The sequence below is a fragment of the Chiloscyllium plagiosum genome, unplaced genomic scaffold (genome assembly GCF_037043375.1).
Source record: "Chiloscyllium plagiosum isolate Xiang-an unplaced genomic scaffold, Cpla_swu_hap1 HiC_scaffold_42, whole genome shotgun sequence".
Classification (NCBI taxonomy): Eukaryota; Metazoa; Chordata; class Chondrichthyes; order Orectolobiformes; family Hemiscylliidae; genus Chiloscyllium; species Chiloscyllium plagiosum.
The window spans coordinates 17083029-17099795 of NW_028270180.1; the positions used below are offsets into that span (position 1 = coordinate 17083029).

The 16767-nt window shown below is 43.2% G+C and overlaps 1 protein-coding gene across 7 annotated transcripts in view; it reads right to left on the reverse strand.

Annotated features, from left to right (window-relative positions):
* Positions 1 to 440: 440 nt before the first annotated feature.
* LOC122542628 (RNA-binding protein with multiple splicing 2) overlaps positions 441 to 16767 on the reverse strand; it is a 110428-nt gene continuing 94101 nt past the window's right edge. For all 7 annotated transcript variants that reach the window (XM_087982032.1, XM_087982030.1, XM_087982033.1 and 4 more), the window contains 2 exons: positions 4579 to 4648; positions 441 to 1490 (listed from right to left, as the gene is read on the reverse strand). In XM_087982032.1, the coding sequence (XP_087838158.1) occupies positions 4626 to 4648 (23 nt within the window). In that variant the 3' untranslated portion in view covers positions 441 to 1490; positions 4579 to 4625. The remainder of the gene's footprint in view (positions 1491 to 4578; positions 4649 to 16767) is intronic.

The window sequence follows — 16767 nt, forward strand, 5'->3', positions numbered from 1 at the left end:
TACAGGTCCAGGTTCTTGCTTTGGAGTATAAATTTATAGCATTTACAAAACCCAAAAGATACAAGAGCATAGTTCTTGCACCATCTTAGACTTGGAATTATAATGAGCAATGAACCCAGTGAATCAATTGCATTCATTCACTTCCTCTGGAGAGAGGAAATGTTACACAGCTGAGTGGATTATCAGAGGATCCCATACAAGTTTAAAATATTGCACACAATGTTTGCAACTGACTCATCCACAGGCATCAATGGACATGGTCCATTCTACCACACCAAAAAGTTACAGTAGCGTCACCAGTCAGTTTCCGTATTTAAAGTAGTTGATGATCACACCACATGAACAGCATGAGGATCGCAAAAATCAGGCTCTAAAAATTGTACAAGAAATCTGCAGCTTCACGGAACCTTGGAGAATCATACACAACTGCAAAAGCAAGCTATTGAACATTCTGTCTTTTATAATCCAGTTTCACATTCTAGAAGGATCAGCAACTTACATCTCAAATCTTGCAGTCCTTGTACAAGCAAAAACAACCACACTCTTAATACTTTAAGTACTTAACACCAAGCAAAGTAAGCAAAAAAAAAAATACAATTGCACCTTTTCTTAAACTACCATATGGGCTTATAATCAGCATTTCCAAAACACAACTGAACTAACATTAAGTTATAATACAGATTACAATTTTAATTGCACAAAAATCCTTGATGCATAAATATTCTTCATTACACCAGTACAAAAATACTTGTACTCAATATCGTTCAAAATACTTTTAACAGGAACAGCTGATATTTGGCAAGACTGGTTTTCTCCAGAAGAGACAAGTTAACAAGCCAAGGGCACTAAACAAAACCAAAAAAAAAAGGCTGTGGCAACTTCAAAAGTAAACTGGTGGACATCCTGAAACGGTCAGCTGGAAAATCCCTCCAAATGGCAAAAGGCTCTGGATGATGATAGCTTCCCCTCAAAACAGCACCTCCAGCTGGGAACTGTTATGTTTACTTTGCCGAACCATCCTCACAAAAAAGGCAACCCAGGTCTATAAGAGGGGGAAAGAAAAAAGGGGGAACGGGGCAAAACAAAACGATCAAATACAAAGACCCGATGCGTGCATTCACAAAATAAGATGTACAAAAAGAAAATACATTAGATGTGGTGTGCCATTGCCAATGTACTTCACAGTTCCAATGTCAACCTTTAACCTTGCAGCTTCAGAGCAGGGGTGCCATTTTCTTGTTGGTCCTTGCATCAGATGGATCTGACTGCCAGGTTATAGGTCCTCCCATGTGGGGGGGAGAAACAAAAGTGTTCACCAGTAAAGTTCTTAAATCCACAGTCCTTAGTGATCACGCCACCCCCTCCAAGTCGAGTGGAAATGAGCCAATTATCCAAAATACCCTTCAGTAAACTCCAACCTGAAAACAAAAATCCAGCCTGTTCTTGCGCATCACTCCATGGAGAAATCGGAATTGTTGGAGAAGGGCAGTCTGGAAAGAGGAAGACAAACCCATTTTAAAATCACTAGGCAACATGCTCAGCTCTGCAAAACATTTCCAAGCTAAATATTTGCCACACAGTTGTTGCGCATGTTTCTGGGGTCTACGACATGCCCCACAAGAATCAAAGAGTTGCAAATATATAGTCCCTGCCATCTCAGTCTTGGAAACCAGGGGGAGAAGCAAATTGTTGTCAGAGGTCATCACAGGTTTTTGCAATCCAAAGTCTCAGGCTGATGGACTTGAACTTGGGTGTCTAGAACAAGTCCAACCATGGCTGATGGTGGAATTTACACCAGTAAAACAAAAACAAACAATCTGGAGTCAAAAGCTAGCCTAAAATGGTGTAAAGACCCATCTGGTTTACTTATGTTCTTTAGCAAATTAAAAGCTGGTTTGGCCTATATGTAACTCCAGATCCACAGCAGTGTGTTGACTCCCCCCTATAGGCAATTAAGGGTGGACAGTAGATTAGATTAGATTACATTACAGTATGGAAACAGGCCCTTCGGCCCAACAAGTCCACACCAACCCGCCACCCACCCATACCCCTACATTTACCCCTTACCTAACACTACGGGCAATTTTAGCATGGCCAATTCACCTGACCTGCACATCTTGGACTGTGGGAGGAAACTGGAACACCCGGAGGAAACCCATGCAGACACAGGGTATCTGGTTGGCATGGATGAGTTGGGCAGAAGACTCATTCCATGCTGTATGAGTCACAATTAGAGTGGTGCTGGAAAAGCACACCTCATTCCTGATGAAGGGCTTTTGCCCAAAATGTTGATTTTCCTGCTCCTCAGATACTGCCTGACCTGCTGTGCTTTTCCAGCACCACTCTAATCTAGACTAATCTCCAGCATCCGCAGTACCCACTTCCACCTCCATGCTGTAGGACTCTAAATAGCAGCAAGAAATAAAATCCTGTTAAGCTACTGGCAAAGAGGAGGAGAAAGTGGGGACTGCAGATCAGAATCGAGATCAAAGCACAGTAGAGGTCAGGGAGCATCGGAGAAACAGGGGAAATCAGTGTTTCTGGCATAGTCCCTTCACCAGGAAACAGGAATGTCGATTCTCCTGCTCCTCGGATGCTGTCCAACCTGCTCTGCTTTTCCATCACCGCACAGCCAACTCTAAATTACCAGCAAGCTAAGTTACTGGCAACAGTATGATGAACTGAGGCACCACACTTTAGGAATTTTTTTTTTTAAAAAAAGTGGTGCAGTGGAGATTTATTGGGATAGCTCAAGAAATAAAAAACTTGGGATGCCTGGAACTAAAATCTGCCATTCCTCTACTGTTATCACTCTGAAACACCCTTCTGAACACCACAATGTATCTAAACAACAGACTGCTGGGGTTCAAAGGTAGCTGCTCATCTCTACTTTCCCCAGGGCAAGGATGAACAGCCAATCAATACTGGGCCTAGCCAGCAACACCCACATCCTGTGGATAGATAAATATTTATGTTGAGAGATCGGAGAAGCTGGGGCATGTCCTCCTCAGAGGAGTGAGATTTTCATCAGATATGCCAAAGCAATTTGCTAGAGTAGATAAGAAATTTCATGCTAGGAAGGTCAGTAACCATGGATTTAAAGTAACTGGCAGAACAACAGAAGTGAAATCTGAATTTTTTTTTTAAAAAGTGAAAAATAATGTTGGTGGTTACAATTCATTGCCTGTCAGGGTGCTTGAAGCAGATACAGTCAACTTTAAACTAAAATGGGGGGGGGGGGGGGGGGGACTGGATAGAGAAATACAGGACAATTAGGAAAGGGACTAAATTGAGCAGATTTTTCCAGAGTGTATAGGGATATTACTGGGCAAAATGGCCTGTGTATGAAATCACTATTAGCGCGGGGGGGGGGGGGGGGGGGGGGGGGTGAAGGAGGAGAGAATGTCTAGACTGCCTACTATTAGTACAGCATGAAATTTATTCCAGAGTACATAACATTACACAAAACATGACTTGGACAAATTTCAGGAGGACTTGGTTGAGAATTATTTCCGGAACCTTTTTGTACACAACTTCATTTTGCAATGTTGGAGGAACATTCTAGTTCCCAAATCATTGAGGCCAAATTTCTTCGTGATTTTTTTTTTTTTACAAAAACTATTGTTCCTGGGAGGTAGGTGTGACTGACAAGGTTAGCATTTATGCCCTTCCACTTATAGGGCTTGCTAGGTCATTCCAGGAGGGTCAGTAAGAGCCAAAGTAACACAAGCAACACTGAAGTGAAGGGGGGTGCCAGGGGGGTCAAGACAAAGGATATTGCTTAGGCCACTATTGGAATACTGCATTCAAGTCTGGTCTCCCTGCTTTAGGAAACATGTTGCAAAACTTTAAAAGATGCAGACAAGATTTACAATGATGTTGCTGGGGTTAGAGGGTTTGTGCTAGGGGGAAAAAAAGAGGCTGAATAGGCTGGGGCTGTTTTCCCTGGAGCAGAGGCTGAGGGGTGACCTTGCTCGTAACATCATGAGGGGCATGGATAGGGTAAATAGCCAAGCTCTTCCCCCCCCCCCCCTCCCAAGGATAGGGGAATCCAAAACCAGAGGTCATGGGTTGAAGATGAGAGGGGAAAGATTTAAAAAGGGACCCAAGGGGCAACTTTTTTTTACCCCACAGTGTGGTGCGTATGGAATGAGCTGCAAGAGGAAGTAGTGGAGGCTGGTACAATTACAACATGTAAAAGGCATTTGGATGGGTATATGATTGGTGGGGGGGGGGGGGGGGGGGGGGGGGGTTTAAAAGGGATATGGGCCAAGTGCTGGCAAAATCGACTAGATTAATATAGGATATCCAGTTGATATGGACGAGGTGGACAGAAGGATCTGTTTCTGTGCTGTATAACTATCACTCAATAAATGGACTTGATAAATTCAACTACAAATTAATGACCAAGAATGCAATGTGGAGTTTGAACTAGGATTGTCAATACCGAATAGGAAATTAAGACATTTCTACACAAACTTAAGTAAATTTTAATAATGAACAGAAAGAGAAAGACAAATAAGAGGGAAAGGCAAAATCAGCCCGAGCAGTGCTGATTACCATCCAAAAGGTACTTACTAAATACTTAACAAAACTGACGAGATTTCCATCCTTGTGGAGATGCTTCAGATGGAGGATACCAGCGCATCTGAGGTGAAGGACAAAAAAAATTCATTGTAATTACAAAGTCAAATTTGGAGTAGATGACAACTCCAGGAGGAAAGTTCTCCTTTCAACGCACAAATTAAAAGGCATTCTGTATTTCTGATCACAGCAATTCACGGCCATCTGAAGTCACCATTTTAACTTAAGGTTGAATCAAAGCATTGCTCAGATTTGGAATAGCAAGTCAGCTGTGGGTACCATAGGGTTATTCAAAGTCTACTGTATGCTGGTGCTAAAGTCAGCAAGACAGACACTTTATCTGCAGAACGTCAAGAGCCATCCTGGTGTGGAAAAAAAAACACAAGTTCGCTGGTTTGGCAACCAAGGCTCAGTTTAGTTTGCTTTTTTGACATCGTGGAAAACTTTAAATAACAAAACCACCAAGCCTCCAGCGGTAATGTTAAATAAATGGAGAGAAAGTTTGGGGGAAGATTGTTGTGGTTCTGTTCGCAGAGCTGGGAATTTGTGTTGCAGACGTTTCGTCCCCTGTCTAGGTGACATCCTCAGTGCTTGGGAGCCTCCTGTGAAGCTTCTGTGAGGTTTCCTCTGGCATTTATAGTGGCCTGTCCCTGCCGCTTCTGGTTGTCAGTTCCAGCTGTCCGCTGCAGTGGCCGGTATATTGGGTCCAGGTCGATGTGCTTATTGATTGAATTTGTGGATGAGTGCCATGCCTCTAGGAATTCCCTGGCTGTTCTCTGGCTTGTCCGATAATAGTAGTGTTGTCCTATAATAGAGAACACTGGCTGCTAACATCGCACACCTTAAAAGCTATTGCTAGATCCAGGTAACTGCTGCTGATTCAGATCTTGGAGGCATTGGTAAATCACTGGTTAACTTTAAAAAAGTCCCACAATACATAAAACTACAAGCATGTAGCTTTCTTCGGAAATAAGCTGATCAATGCATACTAGATCAGAGTGCCTATATAGCTTCCGCTGAAACTGTTGACATTTTATCCATCCCTATTACATTTGATCCACATTCAAAATTAACCAGCAATCTCTAGATTAGCACATAAATCATTGAACAGAATAGTTTAGATGTTGCAGCCAACTTGGCACTAGTTTTTTTTTTAAAAAAAAATGCTAAAGGGGAGGCCGGAGTGGGACTAATGCCTCAATGTGAGGGTGATCCCACAATTGCTCTTCTTGAATTCAAGTCAACTCTAAACTATAAAGCCACCCGCCTATACTGTAGGGCCAAGATCTGGTTTGCTACAGTCTCTACAATAAATTATGGGGTTTTTAAGCTTTAAAAAAACCCCAAGGGACAACAAATTCCTGTCCCTGGGACAAGTTGAAAGCAGCATGGGCTCTCAGTACACCAAAGTTGGATAAATATTTGAAACAAGTTGTACTCCAGCTGCCCACAAGTATGCAAGAGTGAGAGAAAACAGTCACGTTTAATGTAATCCAAACTCCACAGTTATGCATATTATACCACAAAGCCTTCACATTAACAACAAACAGGATGCTCGACACTTAAGACAACCTCAAAAGTTAGAGGGGGAAATTCCAAAAGAACCATGCTTTGGAATTTTGCTTTAGACGCCCAAAGTAACAAGCTGGAGTTCGTGCTGCAGGAGCTTTCTAGTTTGAACTTAGTCAAGAACATTCACTCAGCAGCAGGTTAGGTCTCCTGCTCCATACCAGCCCTCTAACCATGTGACCTGACCATGTGATCATGATGCAAACTCCTGATGCGAATCTCGTTACTCTACACCCAATACTGTACACCAGGTTCTGTATTGGGCCACATTGGGTCAAGTCAGTAACAGTGATAGATTCAGCATTAATTGCTATGGAGTAGCAGGGCTCAAACCATCAGTGATCAATCTAATGCTGCAGTGCTCAAGAACCCTACTGCTTCAAGTTCTGGGGAGAATATGGGATAATTTCTCACAAATTCCCAAATTTAAAAAACTTTCCAGAAGTACACAGAGGCCTCTGCTCAATTCATGAATAATAATGAATGACCATTTTGTCTTTAAAAGTTAAAAATTGATTGTTTTAACATGAAATTTGATCAATCTTTCAAAAAATCTGACTTTAAAATGAACATATAGACCACAATATTTCTAATGGAAATTGGACTTAATTTTTATAACCTTTCCTGGTTTGAGGCATACCAACTGGCAGCCCCGCGAATGGAATTTCCACTGCTTTTGCCCAATTTATGCCCTTGCCATAGGGAAACCACCCACAGGGCAGCATGGTGGCTCAGTGGTTAGCACTGCTGCCTCGGCATCAGGGTCCCAGGTTCAATTCCAGCCTCCAGCGACTGTCTGTGGAGTTTGCACATTCTCTGTCTGCTTGGGTTTCCTCTGGGTGCTCTGGTATCCTGCACCAGTTCAGACACGTACAGGTGAGGTGAATTGGCCATGCTAAACTGCCCATAATGTTAGGTGCATTAGTTAGGGGTAAATACAGGTTAGGAGAATGGGTGTGGGTGGGTTACTCTTTGGAGAGCTGGTGTGGACTTGTTGGGCCAAAAAGGGCCTGTTTCCATACTGTAGGAAATCTAACAACCTTGGCCATCAGAATTGAGACAGGTTAGCCCAGAGATCTGCCTGAAGTCAGTGGTGCTTGTTATATCCAGTATGCTGTCACGTTACAGTATATTAGACAATCAAGGGCAGCAGACAGAAAACAAAGTGGATTTGAAGCTGAAAATCAGCCAGAATTACATGGAAAGGCAGAGTGGGATCAAGGGGCCTTATAAATTACGGCAGCTTTTTTCCACCTGATGTTTCATGAAACAACAGGGAAGGTAATTGACTAAAATCTTTCCCCTCAACTTGGTGGAGCACCAAGGTGTTGAAATGCCGCAGGGAGGCAAAACTGGACAACATTGACTTTGGCAAACCACTGACATGAAAAGTATTGACGTTCATACGGTTAAAATATTCCAAGCTGATGGAAAAGTTGCCTTAAGGTAAACTAGCTTCAAACAAACATCCATGTTTTTCATTTTGATGTGGTAAATCAGAACTCAATGTATTAGGTCAGAAGATAGAGGAGACACCACAATACTCTCGGTAATCCCGAAAATCAACTTGTTCAGAGATGTCATTATACATCTGAAGAGCATGTGGGATGTGAATATTGATCTCCTGGCTCAGAGCTAGGGGCACTACCACTGCACTGCAGCCCAGGATGTGGATACAGTTAACCAGATGTCATGCCCACCTGTGCAGCAGGCAGGCAGTGAACACTGACCACCTAGCTCAAAGAGAAGGACACTACCATTTCGCCACAACAGCCCTCCATCCACTGTGTGATAGTGAGCTGCACTTAATGAGGATGTGAAAAACGATCAAATTCCCAGACCAGAAGAGCTCTGATGGCTATTGGAAATACAGGAATGTCACCAATTTGTCCAGACTCCAACCAAAATCCTGAATGTAAAAGGATATGGTGGGGCTGGGGTGGGAGAAATGTTTTGATGAATGGAAAATTCAAAATAAATCGAATGTGGAAATCACTTCTCCAAAATTTATTGCACCCATTTCAGGCTATTAGTTGCAAAAGGTGTTATTCTACAGTGACCTTAAATAATCACATGGGAGGCTTAATTGCTTTCCAAAATGACCAATGAGTTTAGCCTTACAAATGAAAGAGACAGCTGCGTTTGGAATGAAAAGTGGAAAAATTGGGGTGGGGTGGGGGAGAAAGAGGAGGAGAGAAGAGGGCGCAGCTTTGATTCAAAGCAATCAAATTTCAATATGTGCGACAGGCATCATCTGCATTTTGGCCATAAAATAGCAGGGATGTTAAACAAATTTTTAACATGTGTCAAGCTTTGATGACTGAACCTTTACTGGATATTCTTATATTGATTGCAGTGCTGTCACCCAGGCACTCACTCCACAATGATGGCTGCTCCCAAATTAACACGGTGGGAAGCTAGTGAAGTGATTGCTGGGCCCCTTGCTGAGATATTTGTATCACTGATAGTCACACTTGAGGTGCCGGAAGACTGGAGGTTGGCAAACATGGTGCCATTGTTTAAGAAAGGCAGTAAAGACAAGCCAGGGAACTATAGACCGGTGAGCCTGATGTCAGTGGTGGGCAAGTTGTTGGAGGGAGTCCTGAGGGACAGGATGTACATTTATTTGGAAAGGCAAGGACTGATTAGGGATAGTCAGCACAGCTTAGTGAGACATTATTTCCCATGCACAAACTTGATTGAGTTTTTTTTTTAAAAGTAACAAAGGAGCGATGAGGGCAGAGCAATGGATGTGATCTAGATGGACTTCAGTAAGGCATTCAACAAGGTTCCCCATGGGAGACTGATTAGCAAGGTTAGATCTCATGGAACACGGAGAAATAGCCATTTGGATACAGAACTGGCTCAAAGGTAGAAGACAGGGTGGTGGTGGAGGGTCATTTTTCAGACTGGAGGCCTGTGACCAGCAGAGTGCCACAAGGATCAGTGCGGGACCCTCTACTTTGTCATTTATATAAACGATTTGGATGTGAACACATGAGGTATGGATAGTAAGTTTGCTGATGACACCAAAATTGGAGGTATAGTGGACAGCAAAGGAGGTTACCTCAGATTACAACGGGATCTTGATCAGATGGGCCAATAGGCTGAGTGGCGGCAGACAAAGTTTAATTCAGATAAATGGGAGGTGCTGCATTTTGGGAAAGCAAATCTTAGCAGGACTCGTACACTTAAATGGTAAGGTCCAAGGGAGTGTTGCTGAACAAAGACCTTGGAGTGCATGTTCATAGCTCCTTGAAAGTGGAGTCGCAGGTAGATAAGATAGTGAATGAGTTTGGTATGCTTTCCTTTATTGGTCAGAGTACTGAGTACAGGAGTTGGGAGGTCATGTTGCAGCTGTATAGGACATGGGTTAGGCCACTGTTGGAATATTGCATGCAATTCTGGTCTCATTCCTATTGGAATGGTGTTGTTAAACTTGAAAAAATTCAGAAAAGATTTACAAGGATGTTGCCAGGGTTGGAGAATGAGCTATAGGGAGAGGTTGAACAGGCTAGGGCTGTTTTCCCTGGAGTGTCAGAGGCTGAGGGGTGACCTTAGAGATTTATAAAATCACGAGGGGAATGGATAGGCTAAATAGAGGAAGTCTTCTCCCTAGGGTAGGGAAGTCCAGAACTAGAGGTTTAAGGCGAGAAGGAAAAGATATAAAAGGGACTTACAGGGCAACTTTTTCACTTGGAGGGTGGTGAGTGTATGGAATGAGCTGCCAAAGGAAGTGGTGGAGGCTCGTACAATTATGGCATTCAAAAGGCATCTGGATGGGTATATGAATTGGAAGGCTTGAAGGATATGGGTCAAGCACTGGCAAATGGGGCTCGATGAGGTTTCAACATGTGGTCTGCATGGACGAGTTGGATCAAAGGGTCTGTTTCCGTGCTGTACATCTCTATGAGCAAACATTAAACATCTCCAGAGGGGAGATGCAAACTCGATTTAAGAATCTAGGTGTCTGAAACTAGAGGGCATAGTTTAAGACTGAGGGAAAGATTTGAAAGGGACCGGAGGGGCAACATTTTTATACAGAGTGGTGCATGTATGGAACAAGCTGCCTGAGAAATAGGAGGCTGATACAGTTACATCATTCAGAAGACATTTAGATATGTACATGGATAGGAAAGTTTTGAGATATGGCCAAACACAGGAACATGGGAGTAGTTCACTTTAGGAAACGTGGTCAGCATGGAAATGTTGGGCTGAAGGGCCTGTGTCCGTGCTACAGGACTCCATAACACTGCCTGAAAATGTGGAGGAAAGAATTAATAACTTTCTGAATGGCTCTGGATCTATTTTAAAAAAAGACACTATTCATAAAAGGCCAGGGGAACAGCCAGAGAATGGGTCTAATGAGTAGCTTACACAGCAGAGAGTTGATGGGCCAAACTCTCTCATTTCAGTGCTTCATGACTTAAATTTGGGATGGTTGCATATTTGAAAAACTGAACTAATGAAGGCAGTCACATTCCAAATTGAGAAGTATTGTGGCTTCTGACATCTGAAAACAGTCAAAGAATAAAACTATTTAGCCAAATCATTTTGACAAGTTGTTTCAAATGACAAGAACTGTATGTTCTGAGGCAGTTTTCCTTGGAAGCAAGTAAAGAGAATGAAAACATGGATGGACGGAGACAAAGTGCTGTACTGGAATCTGACTGCAGTTTTGGAAGGGAATTGTTGTCAGGGAGGAACCACTGATTTCACCCAAAAACCAGAGGAAACATTGCCCCTGGAGGAATTTCAGGAAGTCTGCTACTAGACACGTGTAGATGGAGGCAAAAGACAATTGAGATACTAATTGAACAACTTGGCAAACCTTGCAAATAGATTCCATTGTAAACAATGGGGGTTCAATAGTTTTGAACGGGGAAGAGGATAGATCAGAGTACTTTCTAAATGGTGGAAACAAATTCAGATCCAAAGCAGCTCCATCTGCATACATTAAATAATAATGGACAGGTGCAGAGAAAGGGGGAAAAGAAGCTAATGCAATGTTGGTACTCATGTCTAGAGGTCTAGAATTCTAGATATGGGAGTCATTCTTCCTCCGGGCAAAGTCCTCACAGGCCATATTTTGACTAGAGGGTTTAGTTCTGGTTATGGAACAGACCCTGGAGATAGCCTAGACCCTAATGTTTACCTTATTTAAAAGGCAAGTGTAAAGATGCTGTGTTCCATTAGTGATTCAATTAGACTAACTACTAGGCTTTAACCAAAACACTACTTAACCCACAGTTAAAAAATATTGGCACAACTTTAACTCCATTAAAATACCTAATTATTTAACTACTATTCATCAGCTGCTCCAATATAGCAGTCCATAAACACCCTTGGCAAATTCAGCAAAAATAAAAAAATGATTTTCCTCACTTGCTACCTTTTCCACCCCAGGAGAAAGGAAAAGCCAAAAGCATGGATCTCCCAGAGGAGAAAGAACCCCAACTTCAACTGAAAGCCAAACTACCCCCTCCCCCCCCAGAGGTCAGAGAGACTGACTCCACCCACTCATGCTTTTTTGTCAAAATTTTAAAGCACTCAAAAGCTATTTATTGTGCTTTCACTGGCACAGGCATCTCAGCACCAGGTCGAGATCAGTTTTCAAGCAGGACAGAACCAATCCCTCTTCAAAAGGCACCCCTCATTCCACCTTGGACACCCCCACATCTGAGAGAGAATGCCCTGGAGTTGGATAAAGTGCTGCATAGACTTAGCAGGACCAGAGGTGGTTCTCAGGTAAAACAGGGAGGTTTACTTAAACTAGTCTTTGCAGGAAGTTATGGAGTGAGTTGATAACGATATTTAAAAAAAAAAGGGAATTAATGCAATGACAAGAAGCAAAATACTTCAGACAATTTTACAGTCTACAACTAGGAGACAACCTTAATATAACCAGCACGACTTTCAGGAATGAATTTTGGAGATACACCATACCATGACTATTACAGAATCTGAGTCAGACCACGGAAACAGGTCCTTTGACCCAACTCTCCCATGCCAAACAGATTTCTTAAACTGAATTAATCCCATTTGCCTGCATTTGGCCCATATCCTTTTAAACTTTTCCTATCCATCAGCCTGTCCAAACATCTTCTAAATATTGCAATTGTACCCACCTCTACTACTTTCTCTGGCAGCTTGTTCCGTACATATACCTCCCTCTGCACACAAGGTACTCCTTAGGTTCTTTTTCAATCTTTCCCCTCTCACCTTAAACCTATACCCTCTAGTTTTGGGCTCTATCCTGGGGGCAGGAAAAAGGACATTGGCTATTCACCTTATCTATGACCCTCATGATTTTATCAAACTCTAAATGTCACTCCTCAACCTCATTCTCCAGGGGATAAAAAAGTCCCAGCTTATACAGCTTACAACTCAAACCTTCCTGTTCCAGTTACACCCTCAAATCGTTTTTGCACCCTCTCCAGTTTAACATCCTTCCAATAGCAGGGTTCCAAATTGGTTTTACCAATGTCTTTTACAACTGTACCATGTTGTCCCAAATCCTGTAACCTTTTAAAATTAGATTCCCTACAGTATGGAACAGACCCTTCGGCCCAACAAGTCCACACCCACTCTCCGAAGAGTAACCCACTCAGATTCATTCCCCTACCTTATATTTACCGCTGACTAATGCGCCTAACATTATGGGCAATTTAGCATGGCCAATTCACCTGACCTGCACATCTTTGGATTGTGGAAGGAAACCCACACAGACACTGGGAGAATGTGCAAACTCCACACAGACAGTCGCCCGAGGCAGGAATCAAACCCAGGTCCCTGGCGGTGAGGGAGCAGTGCTAACCATTGAGCCACCGTGCCACCCCAACTTAATGCTCTGACCAATGAAGGCAAGTGTGCCAAATGCCTTCCTGCCTACCTGTGATACCACTTTCAAGGAACTATACACTCTCATCCAGAGGGGTCTCTCTTCTGAGAACACTCCCCATGGCCCTATCATTACTTGCAAGTCCTGCCCTGTCTTGTTTTACCAAGATGCAACACTTCACATTTATCTGCATTAAACTCCATTTGCCATTCCTCAGCCCACTGCAAAGTTAATCAAGATCCCGTTATACTGTTGGATAGCAGTAGTTTATCCACTATACCACCAATTTTGGTGCCATCTGCAAACGTATACACCATGCCTCCTACAAATGAGGAGGCAAATTCTCATTCAAATGAGTTCAACAGTGGACCCAGCTTTGTGGCGCACTGCTGGTCACAGGCCTCTAGTCTGAAAAACAACTCTCCACCACATTCTAAACTGAAGGGATGGGTGATGTACGATTAGCATTTGAGTCGATGGGTCAGGCTGTCGTGGTACAAGCTTAAACAGACTAAATGGCCTGTTCATCTCCAGGTAAACCAGTCTACTGCATTTCTACATGCATGATATTTCAATGCAACAGAAAATGAAATGGAAGGGAAAGGTTGGTGCTGAAAAGATTAAAGATTAAAGATTATAATTAACTAGATAGCTTGAACAAGGATACAATCGCTCGACAGGAACACAAGGCACAGTGGAAACGATCAACAGTAGATCATACTGGCAACAGTATAGAAATCAGATATTCCATTTCCTTGTCCCTTTCATATTTGATTTGTGAATCAAAATGAACAACAAGAGAAATTCATTGTGGCATCACATCTGGTTTTGTACCTTGACTCTTTCAACTAGTTTCCACTGGCCACAGAAACTGCCTCATTCCTGTTCCAAAGGGGGAGGTTCTTTAGCAGTTTCAGTCATGGGAGGCCCATCGAAGATAGATGTTCTAGATTCAGGATCCCCCTAGAGCACAACATAAAAGAAAGCTAACACACTGGGTAGGGGGACTGCTGCACTGAGGGGTGCCATCTCACCAATGTGGCATTAAACACATTCACCACCTGCCCCCGAGTATAAAGGATCCCATGGCACCATTTTTATTAGTGAGGGACAGGATGTTATCCAGTCATTGCCGTATCCTCTAGTAAAAGTCTGAGATCAGTTCACTGATGGCTGCAGCATTCACTATTATTTACTCCAATAGTAAAGACCTCCTTCCCATGTATGGCAAGGACAAGACAACATTCAGGCTTGGGCTGATGGTCAGCACCAGCCACTTATCTCAGAAAATTATTGTTCCCACAGGCAGAGTCCTCACTAGGCCATATTCTGAATAAAGATCTAACCGCCTCCCTTTAACATTCACCACCCCCTATCAAAATCCTGGGAGTTACCACTGATCAGAAACTGAATTAGACCAGCCATATAAATACTGCGGTGACAAGCGTGGGTCAGAAGCTGGGAAGTCTGAGGAGTGTAACTGGGTCATCAAAACTTGTGCAACACCTACAAGGCTCATGTCAGGTGTGTGATAGATTACACCTTACTTATCTGGAAAGTGGCAACGCCAACAGTTCTAAAGAGGCTCAACACCATCCAGGACAAGGAGAAGGTACAGAAGCCTGAACACGCACCAGCCAGTTTTGAAACGGTTTCTACCCTACTGTGGTTAGAACAGATTAGATTACATTACAGCGTGAAAATAGGCCCTTCGGCCCAACAAGTCCACACCGACCCACCGAAGCGCAACCCACCCATACCCTTACATTTACCCCTTACCTAACACTACGGGCAATTTAGCATGGCCAATTCATCTAACCTGCACATCTTTAGACTATGGGAGGAAACCCACGCAGACACAGGCAGAATGTGCAAACTCCACACAGTCAGTCGCCTGAGGCAGGAATTGAACCCGGGTCTCTGGCGCTGTGAGGCAGCAGTGCTAACCACTGTGCCACCCAATACTGAATGAATGCACAAACTCAACATTTGCCTGTACATGTATTTTTGATTTTGTTGTTTCCCTATTATTTACTATCTGTGCTATTTAACTCTGAACTGCCTGTATTGCTTGTAAGACAAAGCTTTTCACTGTGCCTCGGTACACATGACAATAAATTCAATTGACACCACAAGCACCACTTTTAGCTTTCACTTCCTTCACCACTACAGGGGCAGCAATGTGAAACACTTACAACAGGATGCACTGCAGCAACTTTCTTCAACAGCACCTTCAAAATCCACTGCATCTACCAGACAAGCAGGAGAAATAGACACAGTGGGAAAACAGTACCAGCTGACTGTCGCCCATTCAACAATCCTAAAGTTCTTGCCAACAGCACTGAGTCTAACTACACCACATCGGCTGCAGGAGACACAAAACAGCTGACCACCAGCAATTACAGATGCTGGTTTTGCCAGTGACCCTCAGCCAAAGGGCCAAAAGCATTTCTGCTCGAGAGCGCTTGCTACAAAACCAATGGGGCTGCTGCTTTCTACATTACAGGTGACCACGTCAGCAATGGCTGTGCAGTACATTGGACACTGCAGTAGTCACCAAAAGCACCACACAAATCCTTTCTAGGCTTTACACAGTGACATGACATCTCTGGCATGACGTCCATGTTTGAGCTGTTAGAACAAAATTCCAATTAGGGATATGCTCAGGCAACCCCAAAAAAAAAACAAAACCAGGAAGTGCTGGTCTTTAGCAGAGGCATTAGAATTAATTTATGGAAGTTTACAGCTGGAGGGGTTCACAATAAATTGTCTGAAGTAGGTAGAATCGAACAGCTGAGGGGGTAATGCTGCTCGAGACTGCATATACTTTAGAAAGGATCTACTGACCCGCAAGGCAAAGTGCAATACAAGTTCACAAAAATAAAACTGGGATGCCAAACAAAGAAACTACACAAAACTAGCAGAGCATGCCCTGGAATTTAGGAGGGCGATTTTGTTTTGAAGTTTAGGATAACAAAGAAGAGTTGAAATGCTCTCTCTCCAGGACTAGGATTTCAGTAGGGAAATTGGTTAAGTGGAAATGCTTTCACTTCAGGAGCGGATGAGAAATAGCCCCGGGGCATTTCAGGATTGAAATTATGGAACAGTTTTACACAGACGGGAGAAATTGAGAATGGTGGTAAGGACCCATTGCCATTTAGACAATGCAGTTTAAACATCTCATGGCAATAACACCAGTTATCATCTGCAGCTGTAGATGTGCATTTACCGAGGTACATAGAACAATACAGCACAGTACAGGCCCTTCGGCCCTCAATGCTGCGCTGACCTGTGAACCAATCTAAGCCCATCCCCCTACACTGCCCCATCATTATCCATGTGCTTATCCAAGGATTGTTTAAATCTCCCTAGTGTGGCGGAGTTAACTATATTGGCAGACACGGCATTCCACATCCTTACCACTGAGTAAAGAACCTGCCTCTGACATCCGTCTCTAATCTATTACCCCTCAATTTGTAGTTATGCCCCCTCGTACAAGCTGACATCATCCTGGAAAAAAGACTCACTGTCCACCCTACCTAATCATTTTGTATGTCTCTATTAAATCCTCTCAGCCTTCTCTCCAAGGAGAGCAGACCCAAGTTGCTCAGCTGTTCCGAAAACCTATGCTCCATACCAGGCAACACCCTGGTAAATCTCCTTTTCCAATGCTTCCACATCCTTCTTGTAACGGGGCGACCAGAATTGTACACAATATTCCAACTGTGGCCGCACTAATATTTTGTATAGTTGCAGCATGACATCACTGATCC